General features: G+C 41.1%; 1 protein-coding gene across 2 annotated transcripts in view; it reads right to left on the bottom strand.

The window, feature by feature from the left end:
- Window positions 1-23,623, bottom strand: part of mcm2 (minichromosome maintenance complex component 2) — a 33,608-nt gene extending 9,985 nt beyond the window's left edge. The window contains exons 1-11 of one of the 2 annotated variants that reach the window (XM_068316274.1): window positions 23,565-23,623; window positions 19,146-19,333; window positions 18,882-19,054; window positions 16,759-16,889; window positions 16,372-16,510; window positions 12,810-12,907; window positions 12,304-12,425; window positions 11,389-11,596; window positions 7,337-7,471; window positions 5,373-5,564; window positions 1,828-1,921 (exon numbers count right to left, since the gene is read on the bottom strand). In XM_068316274.1, the coding sequence (XP_068172375.1) occupies window positions 1,828-1,921; window positions 5,373-5,564; window positions 7,337-7,471; window positions 11,389-11,596; window positions 12,304-12,425; window positions 12,810-12,907; window positions 16,372-16,510; window positions 16,759-16,889; window positions 18,882-19,054; window positions 19,146-19,333; window positions 23,565-23,570 (1,486 nt within the window). In that variant the 5' untranslated portion in view covers window positions 23,571-23,623. Of the gene's footprint in view, window positions 1-1,827; window positions 1,922-5,372; window positions 5,565-7,336; window positions 7,472-11,388; window positions 11,597-12,303; window positions 12,426-12,809; window positions 12,908-16,371; window positions 16,511-16,758; window positions 16,890-18,881; window positions 19,055-19,145; window positions 19,334-22,478; window positions 22,573-23,564 lie in introns of those variants that run through there. The other variant, XM_068316275.1, reaches the window with a different exon arrangement.
- Between the last annotated feature and the right edge of the window lie 347 nt (window positions 23,624-23,970).

The raw sequence follows: 23,970 nt of genomic DNA, 5'->3' as shown, positions 1-23,970 counted from the left end.
TCTTCTCTCTATCTAAGATCCTGTTGAACAACCCAGTCAGAAACTCTACTGCCACCTCTCCTAGACACTTCCATACCTCTACAGGTATATCATCAGGGCCGACTGCCTTTCCACTCTTCATCCTCTTCAATGCCCTCCTCACTTCATCCTGACTAATATTTGCTACTTCCTGGTCCACAACAGTCACCTCTTCTAGTCTTTGTTCTCTCTCATTTTCCACATTCATCAGCTCTTCAAAGTACTCTTTCCATCTTCCCATCACACTACTGGCACCTGTCAATAGACTTCCATCCCTATCCTTAATCACCCTAACCTGCTGCACGTCCTTCCCATCTCTATCTCTCTGTCTTGCCAACCTGTATAGATCAGTCTCTCCCTCCTTACTGTCCAACCTAGCATACAAGTCATCATAAGCTTCTTGTTTGGCCTTTGCTACCTCTACCTTCACCTTACGCTGCATCTCCCTGTACTCCTGTCTACTCTCCTCAGTCCTCTCAGTGTCCCACTTCTTCTTAGCTAACCTCTTTCTCTGTATACACTCCTGTAACTCGTCATTCCACCACCAAGTCTCCTTATCTACTTTCCTTCCAGATGACACACCAAGTACTCTCTTACCTGTCTCCTGATTACATTAGCTGTAGTTGTCCAGTCATCTTGAAGCACCTCCTGACCACCCAGAGCCTGTCTTAACTCCTTCCTAAAAGTCATGCAACACTCTTCCTTTTTCAGCTTCCACCATTTCGTCTTCTGCTCTGCCTTTTCCCTCTTGATCTTCCTCACCACCAGAGTCATCCTACACACCACGATCCTATGCTGTTTGGCTACACTCTCACCTACCACTACTTTGCAGTCAATGATCTCCTTCAGGTTACACTGTCTACACAAGATGTAGTCTACCTGTGTGCTCCTACCTCCACTCTTATAGGTCACTCTATGTTCCTGCCTCTTCTGGAAGAAAGTATTCACTACAGCCATTTCCATCCTTTTTGCAAAGTCAACTACCATCTGTCCTTCTGCATTCCTCTCCTGGATACCAAACCTGCCCATCACATCCTCATCACCTGTTTCCTGAACCAACATTGAAGTCTGCTCCAATGACAACTCTCTCACTTCTAGGCATGCTCTGCATCACTTCATCAAAGTCCGACCAGAATTTCTCCTTCTCCTCCAGCTCACATCCTACCTGTGGAGCATACCCGCTAACAACATTGAACATCACACCGTCTATTTCTAGCTTCAGACTCATCACTCTATCCGACACTCTTTTTACCTCCAGGACATTCCTAACAAACTCCTCCTTCAAGATAACTCCTACTCCATTTCTCTTCCCATCTATACCATGATAGAACAACTTGAACCCTGCTCCTAAACTTCTAGCCTTGCTACCTTTCCACCTGGTCTCCTGTACACACAGTATGTCTACCTTCCTCCTCTGCATCATATCAACCAGCTCTCTACCTTTTCCTGTCATAGTTCCAACATTCAACGTCCCTACTCTCAGTCCTATACTCTTGGTGTTCCTCTTCTCTTTCTTTGAGCGAACGCACTTTCCTCCTCTCCTTCTTCGACCAACAGTAATCCAATTTCCACCAGCGCCCTGTAGGTCAACAGCGCCGATGGCGGTCGTTGTTAACCCGGGCCTCGACCGATCCGGTATGGAAGTCATAGGTTTGATTCGCATCTTTGATTTGGCAAAAGTTTTACGCCGGATGCCCTTCCTGACGCAACCCTCTGTATTTATCCGGGCTTGGGACCAGCACAATAAGACACTGGCTTGTGTCCACATGGTGTTTTTCTCTCAGTGATTAATACAAAAAGCTCCTTCACCTGGATTTTTGGGTTCTCCTCCAAACAGTGACAGGGCCAAGGCTCTCTTGATGTTCTCATGACCATAAATTGATGGTGCCACACTGGCAAAGATCTATAGACATGACAAAAAAAGCAGTTAGATAAGACCTATAAAGTACTGATTATAAACTGCTGTTCTGAAGGGTAGAAAACAATGACACATTGTCAAGTATGTTGTCCAAAGTTTTTCTATCAAGCGGGTGTGTCATAGGCTGTCTATAACACCATGGTAACTGATGCCTGACATGACACTAGCTTCTCAGCGGGACGCAGATTCCCAGCTGGGGGAAAAGGTTATATGCTAACCGGAGGTGCAAGTTTGCATTACCAAATTCAGTCATGTGCATAGAGACTGAAAGTCAACTGTAACATTTGCCACTGCAGCACTTAAAGGGACAGTAAAGTTAATTTTAAGTGACGTATGTTGTTCATCATTATGACAAATTGAAAAAAAAAAAAAAAGATTTTATATGTGTAGCATCATCCCTTTGGTCAGAAAAGCTTAAAATCTGCGTCGCAGCAGCTTCCGCATTCAGTGGTCACGTGGGCATAATGCGTCACTGGCGCCCAACATAGCATGGCAGCTCTAAGAAACAATGCGCGCGATTAACTCTATACTGGAGATATTGTATAAATGTTTTTATGACCAGATTATTGCACGATTATGGCACTCGCGAAAAGTAAATAAAAGTGATAGGTCATTTTACTGAGAAGATCTGTGACACTGAAATAAAACATACAAAAACAGCATGTCAGACCCTGATCCTTATACATTCGTTAATACAAGACATCTTAATATAATCTACAGTTGTTATTAATTCAACAGTAAACTAAAACGGGACATTATGACTAGTTGGATATCTCTGTCAGAATGTGATTCAGATGAAGACAACTGGTATGAGTCGCTAGATGGTTTACTGTGCTACTGTGTGGAGAAGTTAATCACGCTACTGATCCTAAAGCGCTAGCCCGTCAATGGGATTTTCCATATTATGTTAGCATTGAGCTAGCCTCCATTCGTTACTGTTGGACTGTGTGGAATTAATATTCTATGGCCCTTGTCTTTGTGTTTTCTTAATGTTCTGTTGACACAACCGTTCACCGCACAGGTAACCATGATATTTTTGAGTTAATCGGGTCGTGGATTGCATTGTTTGTTATGGCTGCTAAGCTATGTTGGGCGCCAGTGACGTATGACGCCCACGTGACCACTGAATGCAGAAGCTGCTGCTGCTCAGATTTTCTGACCAAGGGGACGATGCAACACATATTAAATTTATTTTTTCTTCTATTTTGTATAATGATGAATAACATACACTGTATGTCACTTAAAATTAACTTTACTGTCCCTTTAAAGGGACAGCAAAGTTAAAATGAACTGGGTCTGCATTTGAAGTACATAATTTAAAAAAACGCTTGGTGACATTCTTATTTATCGTAAGTAATAGAGCACGCGATGGCGCAACCGTAGACCACATGGTGAATCCATATCAATGTAGATAAAGCTAGCGACAATGTAAAGAGCCGGCATTTTCGTAATAATTCATCCGAATATCGCCAAAAATAATGTCGTCGTCATCGGAAACTGAAGACGAGTTCCCAGTGAATTCACCTGGTAGTGTATTTATTTCATATAATTACCACCCGATGAATGCGGAGGATGAGTTTGTACATCTAGCGACTCATCCCAGGTGGCTTCATGTGAATCACATTCTGACAGAAATATCAAACCAGTTATAATGTCCTGTTTTAATCATAGAATACAATTCAAACTCCTTATGATTACATATAAAGCTCTCCACTGTAAAGTTCCATCTTACATTGAAGATCTTATTGAAGTGTATCACCCACCCAGGGCCCTTCGATCAGAGGATGCAGGATTGCTGGTGACCCGTCATGTTTTTAAGAGTAGAACAGGAGGCAGAAGCTTTAGCTATCTGGCCCCTTTACTCTGGAACGATCTCCCAACCTCGGTACGAGGGGCAGACACTCTCAGCTTATTTAAGAGTAGACTAAAAACCCTCCTTTTTGATAGAGCCTACAATTAGAAATAACACTCACCCCAGTAGATATGCTGCTTAGGTATACTCTGAAGCTTCTGTCACTCTCCTTCACTTTATCTTTCTATGCTCCTAGAATTTATTACTACTCCTGGAATTTATTACTACTACTGTCAAATCACACTCTGTCTGCACGATACTGCCGCTGTCTTTGTGCCTCTGTTCCACAGGTGGAGAACGCGGATGGAAGACAGGATACCCAAAGGCCTGGAAATCCCGCCCCCAATTCATCAACAGCGCACTATGGGCTTGAAACTCAAACTGGCCTATCTGCCACTCTCTCCGTCTCTTTCCCCAATGTATTTCTATTTCCCAACCAACAGGTCAAGGCGGATGACCGCCCTCCAGAGCTTGGTACCTGCCCAGAGTTTCTTCCTCAATGAGGGAGTTTTTCCCCGCCACCGTCGCTTATGCTTGCTCTGGAGGGCATTGTTGGCTTTCTATCTGTAAAGCATTTTAAAATGTCTTCTGATATGAATCAGCACTATATCAATAAAAGTTGATTGATGGTTTTGGTTTACTGTATGGAAAAGTTAATTGCGCTACCAATGCTAATGTGCTAGCCCATCAATAGGGTTTTCCATATTATGTTAGCATTGAGCTAGCTGCCATTCGTTACTGTTGGACTGTGTGGAATTAATAACTCTAGTTTATATTAATATGTCTTGTATTTACTAATGTATAAGGATCAGGACCTGACATGCTGTTTTTGTATGTTTTATTTCAGTGTCACAGATCTTCTCAGTAAAAAGACCTGTCCATCACTTTTGATATTGTTTACTTTTCGCGGGTGCCATAATCACACAATAATCTGGTCATAATACCTCCAGTAGCTCCAGACATTAATTATCCACTAAACCTTGGGAATTCAGAATAAATACAATGGGTTGTCCAAAAATGATCTTACCTTCATCTCTTTGGAAATCCTTCAGGGTAAAGTGCTCATGACAGATCCTCGGATCCTTGGTCATATTGACCCGGTTTATCCGTGCTCTTCATCTCCTTCCTAGCTTCCAAGAAGGTATTATAAAGAAGGATAGAAGAAGGATGTCTTCGTTTTTTCTTGCTGTTGTGTTGACACAACCGTTCACCTCGCAGGTAACCTTGATATTTATCGAATTAATGGCACTGTCTTCTATGGCTGCCAAGCTAAGTTTGTCACCGATGACGTATGACGCCCACATGACCACTGGATGCGGAAGCTGCTGCAGCGCAGATTTTAAGGTTTTCTGACCAAAGGGATGACGCTACACATATAAAATTTGTTTTTTCTTGTGTTTTTCATAATGACGAATAACATATATATCACTTAAAATTAAGTTTACTGTCCCTTTAATAGAGCGAAGTGTGCTAAAAACATTTTTCACCTTCAGGAATTATTAACACTTGACCCAATGATATCGTCAAGGGCTGACTGACTAATGTTATTGATGTTATTGTGGAACTTTGCTTGTAACCTCTTACCCGCTCTCCAATACATTGGTCCTTGGACAGGGCAACAATAGCCTTGACATCTTCATCTGTCAGCTCAGCCACAGCAACACCCTCATCTCTGCGGGTAATATGATTGGCCAAAATAACTGTTGCAAACACTGGGAAGCCATTAGCTGTGTTCAGAGATCCATCATAGTTGTTGTGGTAGATACCAGTCAGTTCCTGAGAAAGGGATACATGTGTCAAATTAAACTTTTGCGTTCCTATCTGAATTTTTCAAAAAGAAATCCAAATTCTTATAACTTGTTGGAAAATATTTTGGTAATGTTTTGGACCACATATTTTAGTTTTTGGGCGGCAGAAGCTCATTTACAGAGGTCATCTAGGAAGGGGGTTATAAGCCTGGACAAATTTTTAATACGGATGAAACAGGTTTATTTTGGAAAAGAATGCCCTCTTGCACCTTCAACATGCAGGAAGAAGCCAAAGCCCCGGGATTTAAAACTCAAAAAGATCGTTTGGCTCTCGTTATGTGTGGAAATGCTGCAGGTTTTATGATAAAACCAGGACTTATTTATAGGTCTAAAAATCCAAGAGCCATGAAAAACAAAAATATGTCTGTTTACTGGGGGCTTGGATGACAAAAGCGCTTAATCCAGATTGGTTCAAACAGTGTTTCATCCCGGACGTGTTATATGAGAGACAAAAGACTAGACTCAAAGTGCTTCTGCTCCTTGACAACGCCAGATTTGTCTTATGATAGTGTGCAAATCGAATTTCTGCCGCCAGAAACCACATTGCTGATCCAGCCCATGGACCAAGGTAAATATCATCCGTGCTTTCAAGGCTCTCCATACGCGCAACACCCTGCAACATCTTGTTGATGCTGTGGAATCAGATCAAGAATTCTCACTAAAGGACTACCGGGGTGGATACACCATTGCATCATGTCTCCAAAATATTCAGAGGTCTATTCAGGAGATGAAACCTGAAACTTTGAATGCCTGCTGGAAAAAACTGTGGCCAGAGGCAGTGCGAAACCCGAATGGGGGGCTCCCTTGACGAGATCCATCACTCCACGGTAAATATAGCTGTGAATCTAGCTAAACAGCTCGGAATAGATGGCTGTAATGACATGACTCCTGATGACATTAATGCCCTGATTGATGTGCACACACATCCGCTGACTGATGAAGATCTGGCAGAGATGACATAGCCACCAAGCGACAATGAGGGACAAGGGGAAGAAGGGACAAGTGTTGATAAAGATGAGGACGGACTAACAATTGGCAACCATGGTGAGAATGGCCTCGAAACTTCAGCGTGCGCCGCAAGAATGGGACCCTTTGACGTTTTGTTCATTACAGTTCCCAAATATAATAGAAGGTGACATGTCTCTTTATAAAAATCTTGTCCAGAAGAAAAAAAAAGTTCCAGCAATTACCCATAACTATGTTCTTGTCTCGGAAAAAGACACCTCCACCATAGCCTTCAGCAGAAAAAGACGCTAGAGCAGAGCAGACTGAGGAAGAGGCAAAGTTAGAGTAACAGTGAAATACACTTGACACTGTGTCCAACCTCGTACTGCCTATTAGAAATATTATTTTACACTATTTCCAGAAACTATCATAGTTATTTGTTGGAAACATTTATGTTGTTTTTTTTTATAATACTTGGGCCTGAAAAAGTTTTAGTCTTTGATTTCATTGTATACGTATTTCAATATTGTATTATTACTGTAAAAAAATAAATTACTTAATTTATTTAAATTAAATTAAAAAAAATAATTACTGTATGAATTTGGTTGATATCGTGTGTAATGCGACAGATCTTGATTTTGGGAAAGGGAATTTTACAAGCCAATTGGCTTCTAATTGTAAACTTTTTTTTCCTTTATTGGATGTTGTTGATGGAGCAAATGTGATGAAGGTGAAGTCTGCTGTAATAACAAGTTCGGAAAGAACAAAAAACTGCACTAAAATAATTGCACTCACAATCTCATCTCCGGGTTTGCAGCTATCCACCAGGTCAGCCAGCAAAATTGCATCTTTAGAGCGTGGTAAGCGACCAGCAGCTACCTTACCAGGACTTTCCTGGATGGTGATTCTTTGGTAGTTCTGGTACACAGTCTGGAGACAAAGTGAAACGTAATTGATTGACAAATTGAGAGCTGATTAATTTCTGAATAAAATCTGAATGTATGGGAATTGGTAATTTTTTTTGCGCAAGGTTTTTTTGAATTATTTTTTCAAGCTATGAAAAGAAAGTTTGTACAATACACATGTAAATCTGGGTAATAAAATTCCCACCCAATCAGCCAGCCTTTCACACAAATATTTACATATGTGATAGGCTCCCTTGACATTACGAGCTCACAAATTCATTACTGTAACATGAATCATGTGCAAGACGAAGGTGAGCCTATCACACAAATATATAAATACACATACAACAGCAAAGACTTAACAAAAAACAACACAAAATAAAGGAAAACCAAAAGATAAATTTAAGCAGTAAATTACATTCGGTGGTTTGTTACGTAACAGTCACAGGATGGTATACAATGGATATAAAAAGTCACACCCCTGTTCAAATGCCAGGTTTTCATGATGTAAAAAAACTTCAGTATTGTCCGCACTATAAGGCACACCTAAAAGCCTTTTTCTCATAAACCCGTAGTGTGCCTTATATATAGATTAATATTAATATTAGTATTGGTTAAAAACAAGTTCGCAGAAAAAAAGCCGGCAGTCTGGCCGGCAGTCATGCCGCCATCCGCCACCAGGGGCACCCTTGACAAGGTATTCGGGCCTACGCCCCCTAACAACGGTAGTCAAGGGGCGTCGCCGAAGTGGCGGCTCTCACTGAGCCAGTCACCGTGGCTACGATACCGGTCTACGAAAACAATAACCCACTTTAAACTTAATTGGTCTAACAATTGCCATTGTGCTGTAATTTGAATTCTAGTGACGGTCCATTCTATTAGTTTGCGGAAACACACTGAGAAACTGGTATATAGGTGAATGAAAGACCCTCAAAGCTGAATTTCCAGCCTTTTCTGAAATTTCAAGAGCCGAGTCACTGCTAGACAAAGGTGCCTGGTGTGCTGCATTGATTTGAAAATGTAGTTGTCTGGGCGGGCGGCGGAGGGGCGCATTTAGGCTTGTGTATTCTGTCTGCAGCGACGTGCTGAGATTCAGGGCGGTGAGACACCGACGTTAAAGTCAGTTCTATGAGTAAAACGGCGTCGCATTTGCCAGTAAATTAGAAGCCTGACATTAAGGCCCTGTCCACAGAATGACGTAACTTTTTGAAAATGCCACTTTTTTGTTGCATTTATAAGCCTTTTGACAACGCAGATATCGGGAACGAAAACGCAACTTTTTGAAAACGCTGGCCTAGGTGTTTGTTTTTTTAAACGCTGGGTCTGCGTTGTCGTGTGGACGGTGTATCCGCAACTTTTTAAAAAGGTTGACGTCTTGCCTGCGACGAAAATTGCTTTGACGTCATATTTATGGGCCATGTGTACAAACATGATGGATGTACGAACCTTGCTGATGGCAGCATTCTTGCAGGCGTAATGTGACAACAAAACACGGAGGATTCCTATTGGATAAAATTTGACTCAACACTGCCACCACAGGGCGGCACGGTGGTGCAGTGGTTAGCCTCACAACACGGCGGACCCCGGTTCGAGCCCCGCTCTGTGTGGAGTTCGCATGCTCTCCCCGTGTCTGCGTGGGTTCTCTCCGGGTTCTACGGCTCCCTCCCACCTCCAAAAACATGCGCTTCAGGTTGATTGGCCAATCCCAAATTGCCCGTAGGGATGAGTTGTATGGTTGTATGTCTTTGTGTGGCTCCGCGGTGCACTGGCGTCGTGCCTGGAGTGTCCCCCGCCTCACGACCTATGCCGCCGAGATAGGCTCTGGCTCCCTGTGACCCGCTGCGGCGGATACAGCGGTGGTAATCTGAAAATGACTGACTGCCACCACATGGTTTGGCATGCTTATAGCAGTCTTCGAAAACGCACTGATGCATTTACATGTGGACGGAGATTTTTTCTGAAAACGCTGTCGTGTGGACGCGAATCGTTTTCAATGCGTTTTCAAAAAAACCGTCATTGTGATCAAGTGATCAGGTTTCCTTGATGAGGCTCGGAATGGCTTCATTGAAATAACAATGGGGGCCATTCACAGCTGACTAAAGGTACTCACAGTCATGAATGCTCTAGCTAGTGGACGGATAGCGCAACTACAGCCACAATTTTTTAAAAATCTATTTTTTTATTATATGTGCCTTATAATCCGGTGCGCCTCATATATGTAATAAATTATAAAATGATCAATTCATTTAAGGTGCGCCTTATAACCCACTGTGCCTTATAGTGCAGAAAATACTGTAAATCAAGACAAATAATTTCACAACTTTTCTCCAGCTTTAATGTGACCTTTAAGCTGTACAACACAACTAAAAACAAACTAAAATCTTTTAGGTAGGTGAAGTAAAAATAAACAACAGATTATGTGGTTGCAAAAGAGTGCACACCCTGTCATTACTGGGGATGTGGCTGTGTTCAGATTGAACCAGTAACATTCAAACTCATGTCTAACTGGTATCAGCACTCACAAGTCACCAATGAAGGTTCCTCTGATCAACCCTAAATAAAGTTCAGCTGTTCTACTAGCTTTTTCCTGACATATTTGTCGCCACATTTTCCAGCACAATCCATGGTCCACAGAGGGCCACAGGGGGATCTTATTATTCAAAGACATCAATCAGGGGAAGGCTACAAAAGAATTTCCAAAGAATTAAATATACCATGGAACACGGTGAAGACCATCACGAACAAGTGGAGAAAGTATGGCACAACAGTGACATTAACACGAACAGGATGTCCGTCCAAAATTGATAAGACGAGAAGAAAACTAGTCAGGGAGGCTACCAAAGGGCCGACAGCTACTCTGAAGGAGTTGCAGAAATATCTGGCAAGTACTGGCTGTATAGTGCATGTGACAACAATCTCCCGTATTCTTCATATGTCTAGGCTACGGGGTAGGGTGGCAAGATGGAAGCCTTATCTAACAAAGAAAAATGTCCAAGCCCAACTGGATTTTGCAAGGAGAAATCTGCAGTCTCCCAAACACTTGTGGGAAAATGTGTTATGGTCTGATGAAACCAAGGTTGAACTTTTCAGACAAAATTCCAAAAAGCATGTTTGGGGCAAAAAAAAACACAGCACATCACCAAAATAACACCATACCAATCAGTTTTGGCAAAAAACATTCGGGCCTCTGTTAGACAGCTGAAGATGAAGAGGAATTTCAACATGACAATCACCCAAAGCACACATCTAAATCCACAAAAGAAAGGATTCACCGGAATAAGATTAAAGTTTTGGAATGGCCCAGTCAGGGTCCAGACCTGAATCCCATCGAAAATCTCTGGGGTGATCTGAAAAGGGCTGTGCAAAGGAGATGCCCTTGCAATCTGAAAGATTTGGAGCAGTTTTGCAAAGAAGATTGGGCAACCATTGCTAACTCAAGATGTGCCACGCTGATGTACTCCTACCCAAAAAGACAGTGCTGTAATAAAAGCCAAATGTGCTGCAACAAAGTATTACTTTGAGAGTGTGCATATTTATGCAACCAGGTTATTTTAAGATTTTTTATTTAATATGTTTTTTCTTAAAGGTTTCAGTTTGTTTTTCCAATTGGCTTGTACAGTTTAAAGGTCACATTAAAGGTGGAAAAGGGTGTGAAATCATTTGTCTTGATTTAGTTAGTTTTACATCAAGAAAACCTAGCATTTGAACAGGGTTGTGGTGACTTTTTATTTCCACTGCATGGCAAAATCTGGAAAAAATCTGAAAAAGTTGTCTTCTCATTACAACTTTTTCTACTTATTAAAATGTATTCTATATCAACATGATTAACAAAGCACACTGCAGTCTTTAATAACAATAACGATTCCTGTGGCTTCAAAACATAATCGTCATTTTGGAATGTGACTTAAATATCCTATTGTAAGCAAATGTCTGGGTGCTAACCTCTTCCATGTTGATCTCAAATGGGCCCTGGGACTGACACTCCGGGCAGGAGCCTGGTTTGACTTCCTTGTTTTGGGATTGAAAGAAAGGTCCAAGCACAAAGTTACATTTGTTGCAGTTGTACTTGACCATTCCAAGCTGTGGGAGGACACCGGTGCAGCAGCTAACCACGCCACTAGTCCGGATGAGTTGGTTCAGGTGGAGTTGCCTGAAGGGGAGAGTACAGTCAACAGCAACCATCAGCTTCACAAAACAAAGCATTTACTGTTCCATTTGCTCATAGTGATAAAGGTAGCTTTATCACTATGACCAAATGGAACACATTGGACACCGTAGCGGTTCTACTGCCGTGTTACAGACACGGTTCGGAAAAAAGCGGTAATTAAAATGTGTAAAATCATTTTTTAAAATATCTCATGATATGCTGCATTCAGACTAGTTATTAAAATCCGATTTTTATCCCATTCAGATTGATATCCGATACCTCTTTTGTCGTCTGGTGATACCGCCAATACTGTAAAGTAACCAGCCTCTTCGTATTTGTTGCTGTTGTTGTCATTGTCGTATTTATATGATCTAATGTTTATTTCAAGTCATTTTCATAGAATTCTTTCAAATCTCTACATAGTGAAATTTGCAGCACATTTTTATTCTATGAGCGGATCGTCTCATCCTGGGTCAATCCTTTACACAATACATAGTCATTCCATGGCCTGTGTAGCGATAGTTATGATTTCCACCACATTAATGGAACAGTCACTGGGAATAATTTGGGGGTAAAGTTTATAGACTTTAATTAAGATTAAGGGTCAAACCAACAATCTTCTTAGCAGTGGACAACTGCTAGGCTGCTCTAACCACTGTGAATGAGGAAATCAATATACGCTTTCTTACAAATACTGTACTGAGTGTTACCTGAGTGAACGGATCTCCTCGACCAATGGCAGGTTGCATATGCGGATGTGAATCTCATGGGCAATGCGAATATATTTTGGGTACATTGCTAGCACCACTTCTTTAGCCGCTTCATCAAATATCTGATTGGAAACAGACAATATTGAATGAACATCTTTATTTCAGTGACCTTGAAAACTGATGTGTTCATCTGGTTTGAACAAAGTAATGAAACGTTCAAGACCATGTTAACCTTTGAATTGTATGCTGTAACAAATTTTCACTGACACCTTTCACACATGTCTAAATTAAGTGAGGCCAAAAGTAGAAATGCAGTAGAACAGAGAACTATGTTGAACTTTGTCAGTAGGGTTGATAGAAGAGCAACATCAATCATTGATCGATAGGGTTCTGTTTTTCTTTTCTTTTTTAAAAAAGATCCCTTTCATTGGGCCATTGTTTTTGACAGCACAAGCAGCAAACAAAGTTTGAGACTGTTTATCATGACTCACCAACAACTCACTTACCTTTAACATCTCAGTTGGAGCCTCAGGCAGAAAGTAGGCCAAAACATGCTCTCTAGCTGCAAGGTCTTCATAATTTACAACTAGACTCTCCTTATTCTCTGTAAAGGCAAACATTTTTAAATCATTATAAATCTAAAAATCTATTCTGTTTCCACAGACACTAGGTCTTTCATCTGTGTACCTTCTTTTCCAGACTTTATGTCGCAACTCTTTAGAAGTTGCACCAGCCAAGACAGTGCATAACAAAGAAAAAACCCATATATAAGTCGCATTGCACTATAAGTTGCATTTACTTTTTTTGGGGGGGGGGCGTTACTGTGAAGACAATAACATCTGTAAACACTATGATTTGTTAGGCTGCAAAAAGTTGTTGAGCTGTTGCCGTGTCTCGGTTAAACAGAGAAGGTGAGGAGAAGAGGAGGCCCTGGCTGAGATGTCCCTTGTCTGTCAGTGAGCGGATGCTGTGTGGAGTGAAGTTGAGTGCGGTGTTGCGGTAAGCTAGTGCTGGTTAAGACTTGTAAAGACTGTAGAGCCAGCAGATCATAAAAGTATTCCAGTGAGCTTACAGTCGGCAAGCAGGTCCTAAATCAGATGTCCCTTGCCTGTCAGCGAGCAGATATTGAGCAGAGCAAAGTTGAATGCGGTATTGTCACAGCTGTTAGTGGTGCTAATTGAACCAAGCTAAGCAGGCTAACACGCTGTGATCAACAACCCAGTTTGTGGAGCATGGATGGCATCTAGTACTGGACCAGATGGAGTTTATTGCTGCTGAGCTGCTAAGGTAATGTCTGGGTGGACGTGGAGTGCCACTGACACAGGTTCAGGCAAGCAACAGCGCAGCAGAGTACTGAAGCAAGCCCTTGCTGGCAGGAAGGAAAACGAGCCAGACGCATACAGTAAGAACCAGATGTATTTCCTATGGGCCAATTTTGTGGAGGACTCAGGCAGCGTCAACATCCACCATAAATGCCAGGTGATGCTCAGGCTCCACCCGGATAAGCTAGCGCTGGTTAAGTATTGCAGACTGTAGTGGTAGCTCAGATCAAGTATTCCAGTGAGTGCCGGTAGATCTGAAAGGTACCCCAGCCATAGCAATTGCAATGTCAGATAAGGTCATAAAACCGCAAAAATAGTTTAAGAGGTTAAAAAGTTAAGAAGCTGACTGTGGCAAAAAGTGGCAGCAAGTTGCACCAGCGTTCAGTCTTCAGCTGAACCGGAAGGGATACAAACGGTTTTTCAAATAACTGTAGCATAAACATAAAAAATTTACCAAACCCTCGTTTGCACTCCAAATTAAAAAAAAAATTATACTACAGTAATCCCTTGCACATCAGCGATTGCAACTCCAACTCATCGCGGATTTTTAGTAGGCAGTCACGTGATACCGTATGCGCATTCTATAGGCTAATGGCATCCTGAAGTGCGCTCAGTTGTGTCAGTCTCGTACTTTTGTGAGACACCAAAGTGCTTTAAACAGTCGATAAGAGTGTAGGAAAAGGTAATACAGATAGATGGTGGTTTAATATCAGTATGGGGAGGGTTAATAAACGATTAAATTACCGTAAATAGTAAGATAAATTGACCGCAAATTCCTAAATAGCGGATTCCTCAATCGCATGTGGTTCCTGGAACACATTAACCGCAAAGAACGACGGCGCACTGTATGTGAAAAAAAATTAAACAAATCCCGATGTCAGCTTCAACAGCAACCAGAATATCAGAAATATTAACAGCTTGAATCAGCTACTCAGAGGGCATTATGCATATCTTTGGCCAATGATGAGCTGTAGCTTTTGTGTGTGTCAGATTCCTTCACAAAGGAGCTTTTTGCTGAGTGTAACACCACTATGAAACATACAAGAGGAGAGGACATACATGCAGCAATGAAAGAGACGCTGACAAAGAGGGACATAGATCTGAGGCGGGTGGTCTCTGTCACCACAGATGCGGACCTTGTCATTCTGGGAAAATAGAGGGGAGCTGTGCCTAACAGTCAAGGTATGCCCTGTGTACATCTTGTAAATTACTGGCAGGCCATATGCACCTTTCTCTCATTAAGAAAATTCTGTTTTCATTTTTCCCCTGAAAGACCCAGTTTTTATTTATGCTTTCTGAAGATAATATTTTTTTTACTTGAAGTGTAGGCCTTCAGTTCTTTAGACTTGGACATCTTCATATAACAAGAAAAAATTATTATTCAGCTCTGCTTGCACTTTGTTTTTAATTCTGAAGTTTGTGTGTTCTTCAATCTAACATAAAGGCTTGAAATTTATTTGCCCTGGTCTACTTTTATTTATGGTAAAAGAGCTATCTGTGCACCAACTTAAACATTCTTCATTGAAAATTGATAAAAATAAAAAATGTGGACATAGGGGCCAGCGATAAGACACAAATTGGACTTGGTTTCAGACCTGTTACTAAGAAGAAATTTTTATAACTGGACTTCCGTGACTTTTAATTGAATACCCCTGGAGTAGAGGATGGTGATCCCCAAGCCTAGCGTGCCCTCTCATAGCTGTCTGTGAAAAAATAAAAACCATGAAATTACTGTACATGTTCTAATATGCAAGTCACGCCTGAGTATGTCCCAGGACCAGCCAAGCCATAAAAAAAACCTGACATAGTCCGGAGTATACGGAATACAGTGGTACCTCTACTTACCAATGTCTCAACTTATGAAATTTTCTACTTACGAAATTTCTCAGCAGGAAAACATTACCTCTACTTGCGAAAGAAATTTTAACTAAGGAAAGGTAAAAATACAGTAAGGGCTGATACTCACAGCTCCCACAGGTTCCTGAACGCAATATTCTCATAGCTGCTCTGCCATTGGCTATTACCTAGTATCTTCCTGACATCTGACATTGGCTAAGAGGGACCTTTGTGTGGAGCTAAATCGGTGTTAATGCAGGGTCCTTGTCAGTCGGCCCTCGACCCGTGAGGTGTTCTGATAGTTTTCCGCATAAACTGTATACTGTATTAACTTTTTGAGTATTTGCTTTGGACCCCAAGAAAGTGATGGAGAAAAGACGAAAAGAAAAGTCAGTTTTTTTTGTCCGTACAAACAAATCTAGAGATAATAGAAAGCATGAAAAAGGGATGAGTTTGGTTGATCTCGCCAAAGAATATGGCCGTAATGCATCTGCAATCGCCACGATACTAAAAAAAAGGGAGTTTAAGGAGTTTAAGGCATTGCGTGGGTGGTTGGAGAAGTTCAAAAGGAGGACTGGAATTCACTCTGTTGTTCGGCATTGTGAGGCAGGAGCGTATGAACGAAAGAGGGCAAAAAACAATGAGGACAGCAGTTAAAAGGTAAATGACCATCATTTTTATTCTTTATTCTGTTTTTTACGTTACGCACAACTCTCAATTATTGTATAATAATCTAATTGTAACATGTATTTGTGACATGTTTTGATGCATTTTTATGCTTATAAAACATTTATGTTGGAATTTTGGGGGGCTTGGAATGGATTAGGGCATTTGCATGGAAAACGCGTCTGTACTTACGAAATTTTCTACTTGCGTATAATAATTTTTAAATCAATGCAAGATGTCCTACCTTTACACATATCATTGATCTTTGCCTTGAAGACATTGTGGCCATTTTCATCAACATAGGTACGCAGGAAATTCTTGAAGCGGTTATAAATCTCCAGCCTGGGAGCCACCATGGACACCCACTCCCTCACTGTGTGGCCCTGAAGATCAAGAAAAAATTTTTTCCAATCATCCAGAACAGCTGAAGACATATCAGACTGACGAGGGGAAATTAACATTCTGTATTCCAAATATTTTTAATTCTACAACTCGAGAGGTTAGAACCCTCACCAATATCAACTTTAAACAATGTGGAAGAGCACCAACATTTTCACATTCAGTATTCACAATTGGAATTTTTTCCGTGTTACTTCAGTAATTTTAGTTGCTTTTGTCACACTGTTACAACCTTCATATCCTCCAAGTTTTCGATGCTCTCTATCATTTCTTCTTCATCTCCATCTGCAACACCCTCTGCTGCCCGCTCAGCCAATCGTCTTCGCCGAGTTGCTGGGCGCTCGTCTTCCTCATCTTCACTGTCTGAATGGCAGCAAAACAAATTGTTATCTCAGGCCATTCACGTCTTAACTCTTGACCTCAGCAAGATGGTCCACTCATCGTAGGGTCTGTGTTCCCAGCCTCAGTCTATGTGCTGCCGCTTCATCCGCCGCAGTGGGTCACGAGGAGCTGGAGCCTAACTTAGCTGCATAGGGTGTGAGGCGGGGGACACTCCGAGCACGACGCCAGTGCACCGCGGAGCCACACACAAAGACGGACAACCATGCACACACACACGCACTCCTACGGGCAATTTGGGACCGGCCAATCACCCTGAAGCGCATGCTTTTGGAGGTGGGAGGAAGCCGGAGAACCCGGAGAGAACCCACACAGACCCGCAATGTTGTGACAGCGCTACCCCCTGCGCCACCTTGCCGCCAGTCTATGTGCTAATGGAACCTTAAAGAAGATACTTCACAATTTGCTCACTGGACACCATGTGAGCTGCCGATGACTCCTCCTTGATAGTTCAAATGCAGAAAACAAATTTCATGCAATTGTACTGCATATAATTCCATTTGACAATAAAGCTTCTTCTGAGTTTAACATATCTGCAAACACTTTGGCACACAGGCCATGTAGATTTGGACTTTCTCCCCCTGTAATGTTCAAACTCCTTTTGGTGTTTACAGTAATACCGCGCTTGGTCCTGCGTCAAGAAGCACGGCTTCACCTCATTGCGGATTTTTAGAAGGTAGTCACATGATACCGTACACGCATGCTATTTCGTTTCGAGGCTCATGGAATGCAGCGAATTTCGGTGAAACACAAAAGTGCTTTAAATAATCTATAAGAGTTTGGGAAAAGGTAATAATAAGGTGGTTACTACTGTACTGGAGTAATATTTGAAAAATATTTAAGTGTAAAAAACATGCAAAAAAGAAATTAATAAGATCGCAAACACTTTCACACCATTGTATAACTTGAATCCTACTCTTTCCTCCCTGGTCCCAGCTATAAGCGTGGTAAACAAGGGGCTTGTGTAGTCAAATCCTGACTGCAGGTGTGTGTGTTTAGTGGATTCCAGCAATGATAGTGCAAAGAATTTGAAGGTATTACAACAAATTATCTCAGGTAAAGTTGGACTAATTGTGAAAGAATGACATAGTGGAAGGTCTCCACCTTTGTGGACAATATTTTTCCCACAACGAGACCATCCCTCTGGCTGTTGCCCGTGGGGCTCTGCTAACTAATGGAACATTAGTGGTATCAATGGAACATTCTTGTGGTATGTCCTGTGATGTCAGTTTCTTTTTCTCATCTTGTGGTATGTCCTGTGATGTTGGTTTCTTTTTCTCATGGTGTTTTTCCAATGTTTTTCCAATTTCCTCGGGGATTATTAAAGTATCTATCTATCTATTTGATGGGTCCCCTCAGACTCCCCCTCCCCACTCCACCCCAGAACTGGATGACAAATTTATAGTGTTTATCAATAAAAAATTATTTTGCTGAACTTATGTTGATCAAATATTTTTACATTAATAAAATTATATTTGGAGCTCTACAATAACACTTGTTGTTACTTCTGATAATTATAAAAAGTTATCTGCAGCTCAGGGCACATGGGGGAAATTACCATATGTACTGGACAGCAGCCTCAGTTGACTCCACCTCGCGGAGGAAAGATTTAATGCCGATTATGATCTTCTCCACACCAAACCACTCATGACCTACTTTACGTGATGCATGTATCACTATGTATATTCAATCTCTGGTCTATTAAATTCTTTGTTGTGTTTTGTCTAAATGATTAATAACAATCATAGGTAATATAACATAACACTCCTGATATCATAGAAGGTCTTCCTCTTAATTATATTTCATAATCTAGCTCTCAATGTAAAAAATAATGCATCCTATCTGTGTAACAAGATTTTACTGCATTTTAAAAGAAGCAGCTTAAGAAACTTGGTTAAGCACAATGACCAAGCTCCAATTTTTATCTTAAAAACAGGACCGTGTGTATTTTCTCACCGTAGAGCAGTCCTCTCCTCAGACGCCCACTGACACCCTGCTCCCTGTCCCTTTTTCGCATGGCCTCTTCAGCTGCAGCCCGAATTCCAGGTGACATCTCAGATAGATCTTCGTCATCCAGGTCCAAACCCTCTGCCTCATACTGATCCAGTACAGAGATGGCACGGTAATCCCTAAGCAGCGACAGAAGACCAAATATCAAGTTCAAAATCTTTCTATTAGGACAAAATTCAAGTGATTCAACTGTCAAATATCTATTCTAACCTCTCCATCCCATCTCCAATGAGATCTTCTCCATCATCCTCCTCTTCTCCAGGAAGCTGACCTTCCCCCAGAAGCCCTTCTGACTCATCTTCAAATGGTGGCAGATCTCGTCCCGGACTAGATGTTAGGTCTCCCATCCTGGAGAGGTGATTGGGGCTGGTAGCCATGTGCGAAGTTTCGGAGGAATCCTGCCAATGATACAAATACACACACACCCACCTTATTAATCTCATGACATGAATGACAAGGCTAATGATGTTTTCTGATGTGGTTTGGTTATTAAATTTTTTCAGTCTCAAGTTTGTGAGACACTGAACATGATATACCATAAAAATAAACATTGGGAAATGTAACAAGCTCCAACAGACTGATTTGTATCTTTGTTAGACTTTTGTCTTGAGAAACTAGTGTTTTTCAAAGACATGTCATCAAAGCGGTGATGTAATTGTTGGTGTTCGACCGTCCGTTCGTCCACCAAATATCTTTGCAATTGTTGCAGATGGATGAAACAAAAAGCAAAGTAGTTGGGCAGCAAAGGGCATGAAAATGAGATGACCTTGATCTTGAGAAAACTAGGTCAAATTTCAACTTTTGTACACTCAGGAACCAGATAAGATAATCCTTTTTCTCATTACCGCAACCTCTTTTCCGAAATGATACATGCATTTCGGAAATGAGGTTGCTGGTTTCGATAATGATAATAAGTATATTAAGACTGTTAGTCAGAAAAATTAGACCATCTTAATATAGAAAATAATTTAATCAATCATTTAATCCATTTCATTACAGTTTTAAAAAAAAGATTTTTGGGAAAAACATTGAATAGGTTATTCAAAATTGAAAATTCTACCCTCATCAACTCCTCCTGCCAGGAAAAATACAAGTGTCCATAGGTTACACAGGTCGTATGGGCTGCCAACTGACTTCAATACAGTATAGGGTTCTACACGTGTTCTTTGAGTGATTTGTCCAGATCTCAGGTAACACACAGAAGAGTCAAGCTGATGATGTGGCAGTATTGGTAATGATGACCAATGCTGTTGTGTAAGCAGTCTGGCAGGAGAAAATTCAACTTTGAAAGGAAAGGGGAAAAAAAGATCTTCTTAAATGGTAGCCATCTTCAAAACACTGGTCCATGTGTTGCTTTATAGAAAATAAAAATTTAAAATAAAATATAAATTTATTTAAAGTTCTGTTGACATGTAAACAGTCCTTCAAATACTGTATTGGCCCGAATATAAGACGGTGTTTTTTGCATTGAAATATGACTGAAAAAGTTGGGGTCGTCTTACATTCGGGGTCTAGACATTAAACCCATTCACAACGCTAGATAGCGCCAGATATCTTTAAAGCGAATGCTGAACTTAACTCTCCCAGGCAAAAGCGAACCCCTATCACAAAGAAAAAGAAAAATAGCAGTAGCACGAAGAAGAAAAATAAATAGCGGTAAGACAGAAAACAGAAGAAAATAATAGAAGAGATAAACAGAAAATGGAGAAACGTAGCGACAATCTGCAGAAAAGTGGGTCGAAGATCGGCCAGGTTAACTGGCAGCTGAGGAGAAGTTATGATGCAAACTTCAAGATGATGGTGATAAATGAGGCAGAGTCTTCAAACAATTGCAAAGCGTCTGTGAAATATGGTGTCACAGAGTGTAATGTACTGCACGGAGATGTACTGTAATTATTTTCTGTATAAAAATTAAATTTGGTGTTCAAAAAGTCTTTTTCAAACTTGAGTCTTGGAAAAGAGGGGGTCGCCTTATAATCAGGGTTGTCTTCGGGCCAATACGGTATGTTGCGGAGGATGAGAATCTGACTCACGGACAATTAATTTCTCCTCTATGTCTTCAACATTATTAAAAATGAATATTTAATTATTTGTTTTTCAAAACATCTACCATAGTATCCAAATTTTTTTTCAGCTTATTTGTATTTTAAGCTTTGAAAATAACAACATGAAGAACATTCAAACAGACCTGGATGCATTGCGGTAATGAGAATCATGGCAGAAAACACAATAAATGATGATAATTTATCATCATGAAATCAGTTGTTCCAGGCAGAGGTCATTATCAGATTTATTATTATATTTTGTTCAGAGACTAACTCTGAGGATTTTAAACCTTTGGTATGGGGTATTCAATTAAAACTCGTGGAGGTCCACTTATTAAAATTTCCTCGTAGTAAAAGGTCCAAACCCAAGTCCAGTTTGTGTCTGACGTCCACATTTTCATGGGTTCAACAATATTTATTGCCAATTTTCAATACAGGATATGTTTACCTGAGTGCACAGCTACAGTAGCTATTTTACCATTAATAAAACCAGACCCAGGGAAACAATTTAAAGGCTTTATGTGAGATTGAAAAACACACAAACCTCAAAATTTTAAAAAAATTACAAAGCACAAACGGAATTGATTAAGCCTTTTTACTGAAAGCCTACATGAGAGAAATAGACATGTGACTGGCCGCCAGTAATTTAAATCTTGTTTGCAATGGACTATTTGCCATTCTCAACCAGACATGTAGAACAGAACACAACCTAGAACAGTACTTATTTTTGATAATGTTCATGGCTAGAAAGCTGACTCACTTTTATCAAACATCAAGGTGAGCAGTGCTACTTTAGTTAGTCCAGGGAACACACTCTAGGTCTGTAGCCAGAAAGTAGCAGGGTCAGTTGCCTCAAAATACTCGGTTAATGCACTGAGTTAAAGTACTTAACTTGGTTAAGTACTGTTCCTTACAGATCAATGAGCTCTAGCTCTGCCCATTTGAATGTCTGTGTCCCCTCCTTCAAAAATATTTGTTAAGGAACCTGACATACACCAAAAGCTAGGCATTATCAGAAACATCTGTAGACTCATCAATGGCCGAAGACAATCATGGTGCTCTCTGAATAACTGCCTCAAGCTGTTAGTATTTCTGATTTTCTGGTTGCTGTTTGAAGCTGACATCAGAATTTGAGTTTTTCCACACATCTTTCTGTTTTCCCTCAAATGTCTCAACAACTTTGTATAAGCACTTCTTCACAACTGTCCCATCACTATTTTTTACGTTGCCCCGAAATTCACAATACTTTTAGTGAACATTTGTACCTTGCTGAGCTGTAAGCGCAAGCGTGATGAGTAGATCTGTCAGTATGAGCTTGCAGCTCGGTTATTTTATCCTCAGCTTGGGGATGTCTTTGGTCAAAAGCTCTTGTGTTTTGTTTTATAGTGGCACTTCACGTTAATACTTTTAATTACTGCTACATGTTCGAAGTATATGAGGTACAATGGCTTTGAACTGCCTGATGAAGGAATACACATAAATTTGTCAGTTCACTCACTGTTAACTAGCGGTTTTCCTGACGCTGTCCGCAGCGTGTCTTCTTCCTCTGTGCTCTGCTGTAGCGGTAAACACACAGTGGTAGCGGCAGCGAGCTGTCTAACTTCCAGGTGGCTGACAGCGCAGGCTAAACAAACGACCTGGTTGGCTGAACTAAGTGGAGATTTTACCGTATTAACTAGAGTAGCAACGCCCACAGTCTATGGCCGCGACCGTCAGAAAACAATGCTCCAAGAAAATCTTCTCTCGTGAATATATCATGGAGTAGTCACGGGTCCGGACAGAACAATGACTCGGTCCGGATCGCGGTACGCCATTTGATGATGCCTGGATATGCAATACTGAAGAAATTCATTCATTCCTTTTTTAAACCCGCTTCATCCGCTGTTGCAGGTCGCAGGGTGCTGGAGCCCATCACAGCCGACTGGGGTCGTGAGCCAGGGACACTCGCCAGTGCACCGCGGAGCCACACATATACACACAAACACGCATCCACACACTCATACCTACGGGTAGTTTGGGACCGGCCAATTAAACTGAAGCGTATGTTTTAGGAGGTAGGAGGCAGCTGGGGAGCCCGGAGAGAACCCACGCAGACATAGGGAGAGCATGCTATCTCTGCATAGAGCTGGACTGGCATAAATCATATTTGTACTCTCTAAAGACAATGACTTGTCTTTGAACTTTAATAACTCATTTTAACTTTCAGCTTTTGAAATTGAAATTACAGTAGTTCAAATGCCAGTGACATTTATAACACGCGGATGTCACTACATAGTTTCTATACAGCTGTAATCACTACATAGATCATCGAAAACTCCACTGCGGCTTGGAACGCTTTTCAGTGTCGAAACAGAGCCGAATACTGTTCGTATTATCAGCAGTACCAGAGCCATAGGTGAAAGTTTAAAGCCGTGTCTTTGTCCATCAATGAACCCTGGGTGACTATTGCGATGCATACTGAAAAATACGTCACGCCCTTCACTGCAGATAAATTTCTGCTTTAAGTAACTTCTTAACACACCTACAGTCACACATTATAAGAAAACAGCACTTGCTATCCTAATTTACAAACTGATTTACTCACCGCCATGATCCTGCGTCTGTCTTTCTCTGCCCGTGAAGCACTCTTTCTGACCGGTAGTGCCGTTTTGGCGCGCACACACCACGTGACATAAAGCCCGCGAAAAAGTATGCTGACGTCGTTTGTGGGGAGTTGTCGTTTGTGAATTAACGTGAAGCATTCAGGTTTACAATTGAAGAGGGGAAACAAGTACCGGTTATTTCTCCAAATTAAAAAAGAAACGTGAACATACAGTTGCTGTAAATAGCACGTCTGCTGATGTTCTAAACTTAAGAAAATTACAAAACTTCATGAATCTAAACTGCCAACAACTGAAAACAAAGGGGATTGTTTTATTTGTTGAAAAAATTCAACAGAAGTATCGTGGTACTTACCTCGCCTCGAAAAGTATTAAACTTTTTTCAGGGGG

This window comes from Antennarius striatus, chromosome 5 (assembly GCF_040054535.1).
Source record: "Antennarius striatus isolate MH-2024 chromosome 5, ASM4005453v1, whole genome shotgun sequence".
In the NCBI taxonomy this organism is placed as follows: Eukaryota; Metazoa; Chordata; class Actinopteri; order Lophiiformes; family Antennariidae; genus Antennarius; species Antennarius striatus.
Note: the sequence above shows the minus strand (reverse complement) of the source record. Positions and strands in the feature narration are given on the sequence as shown.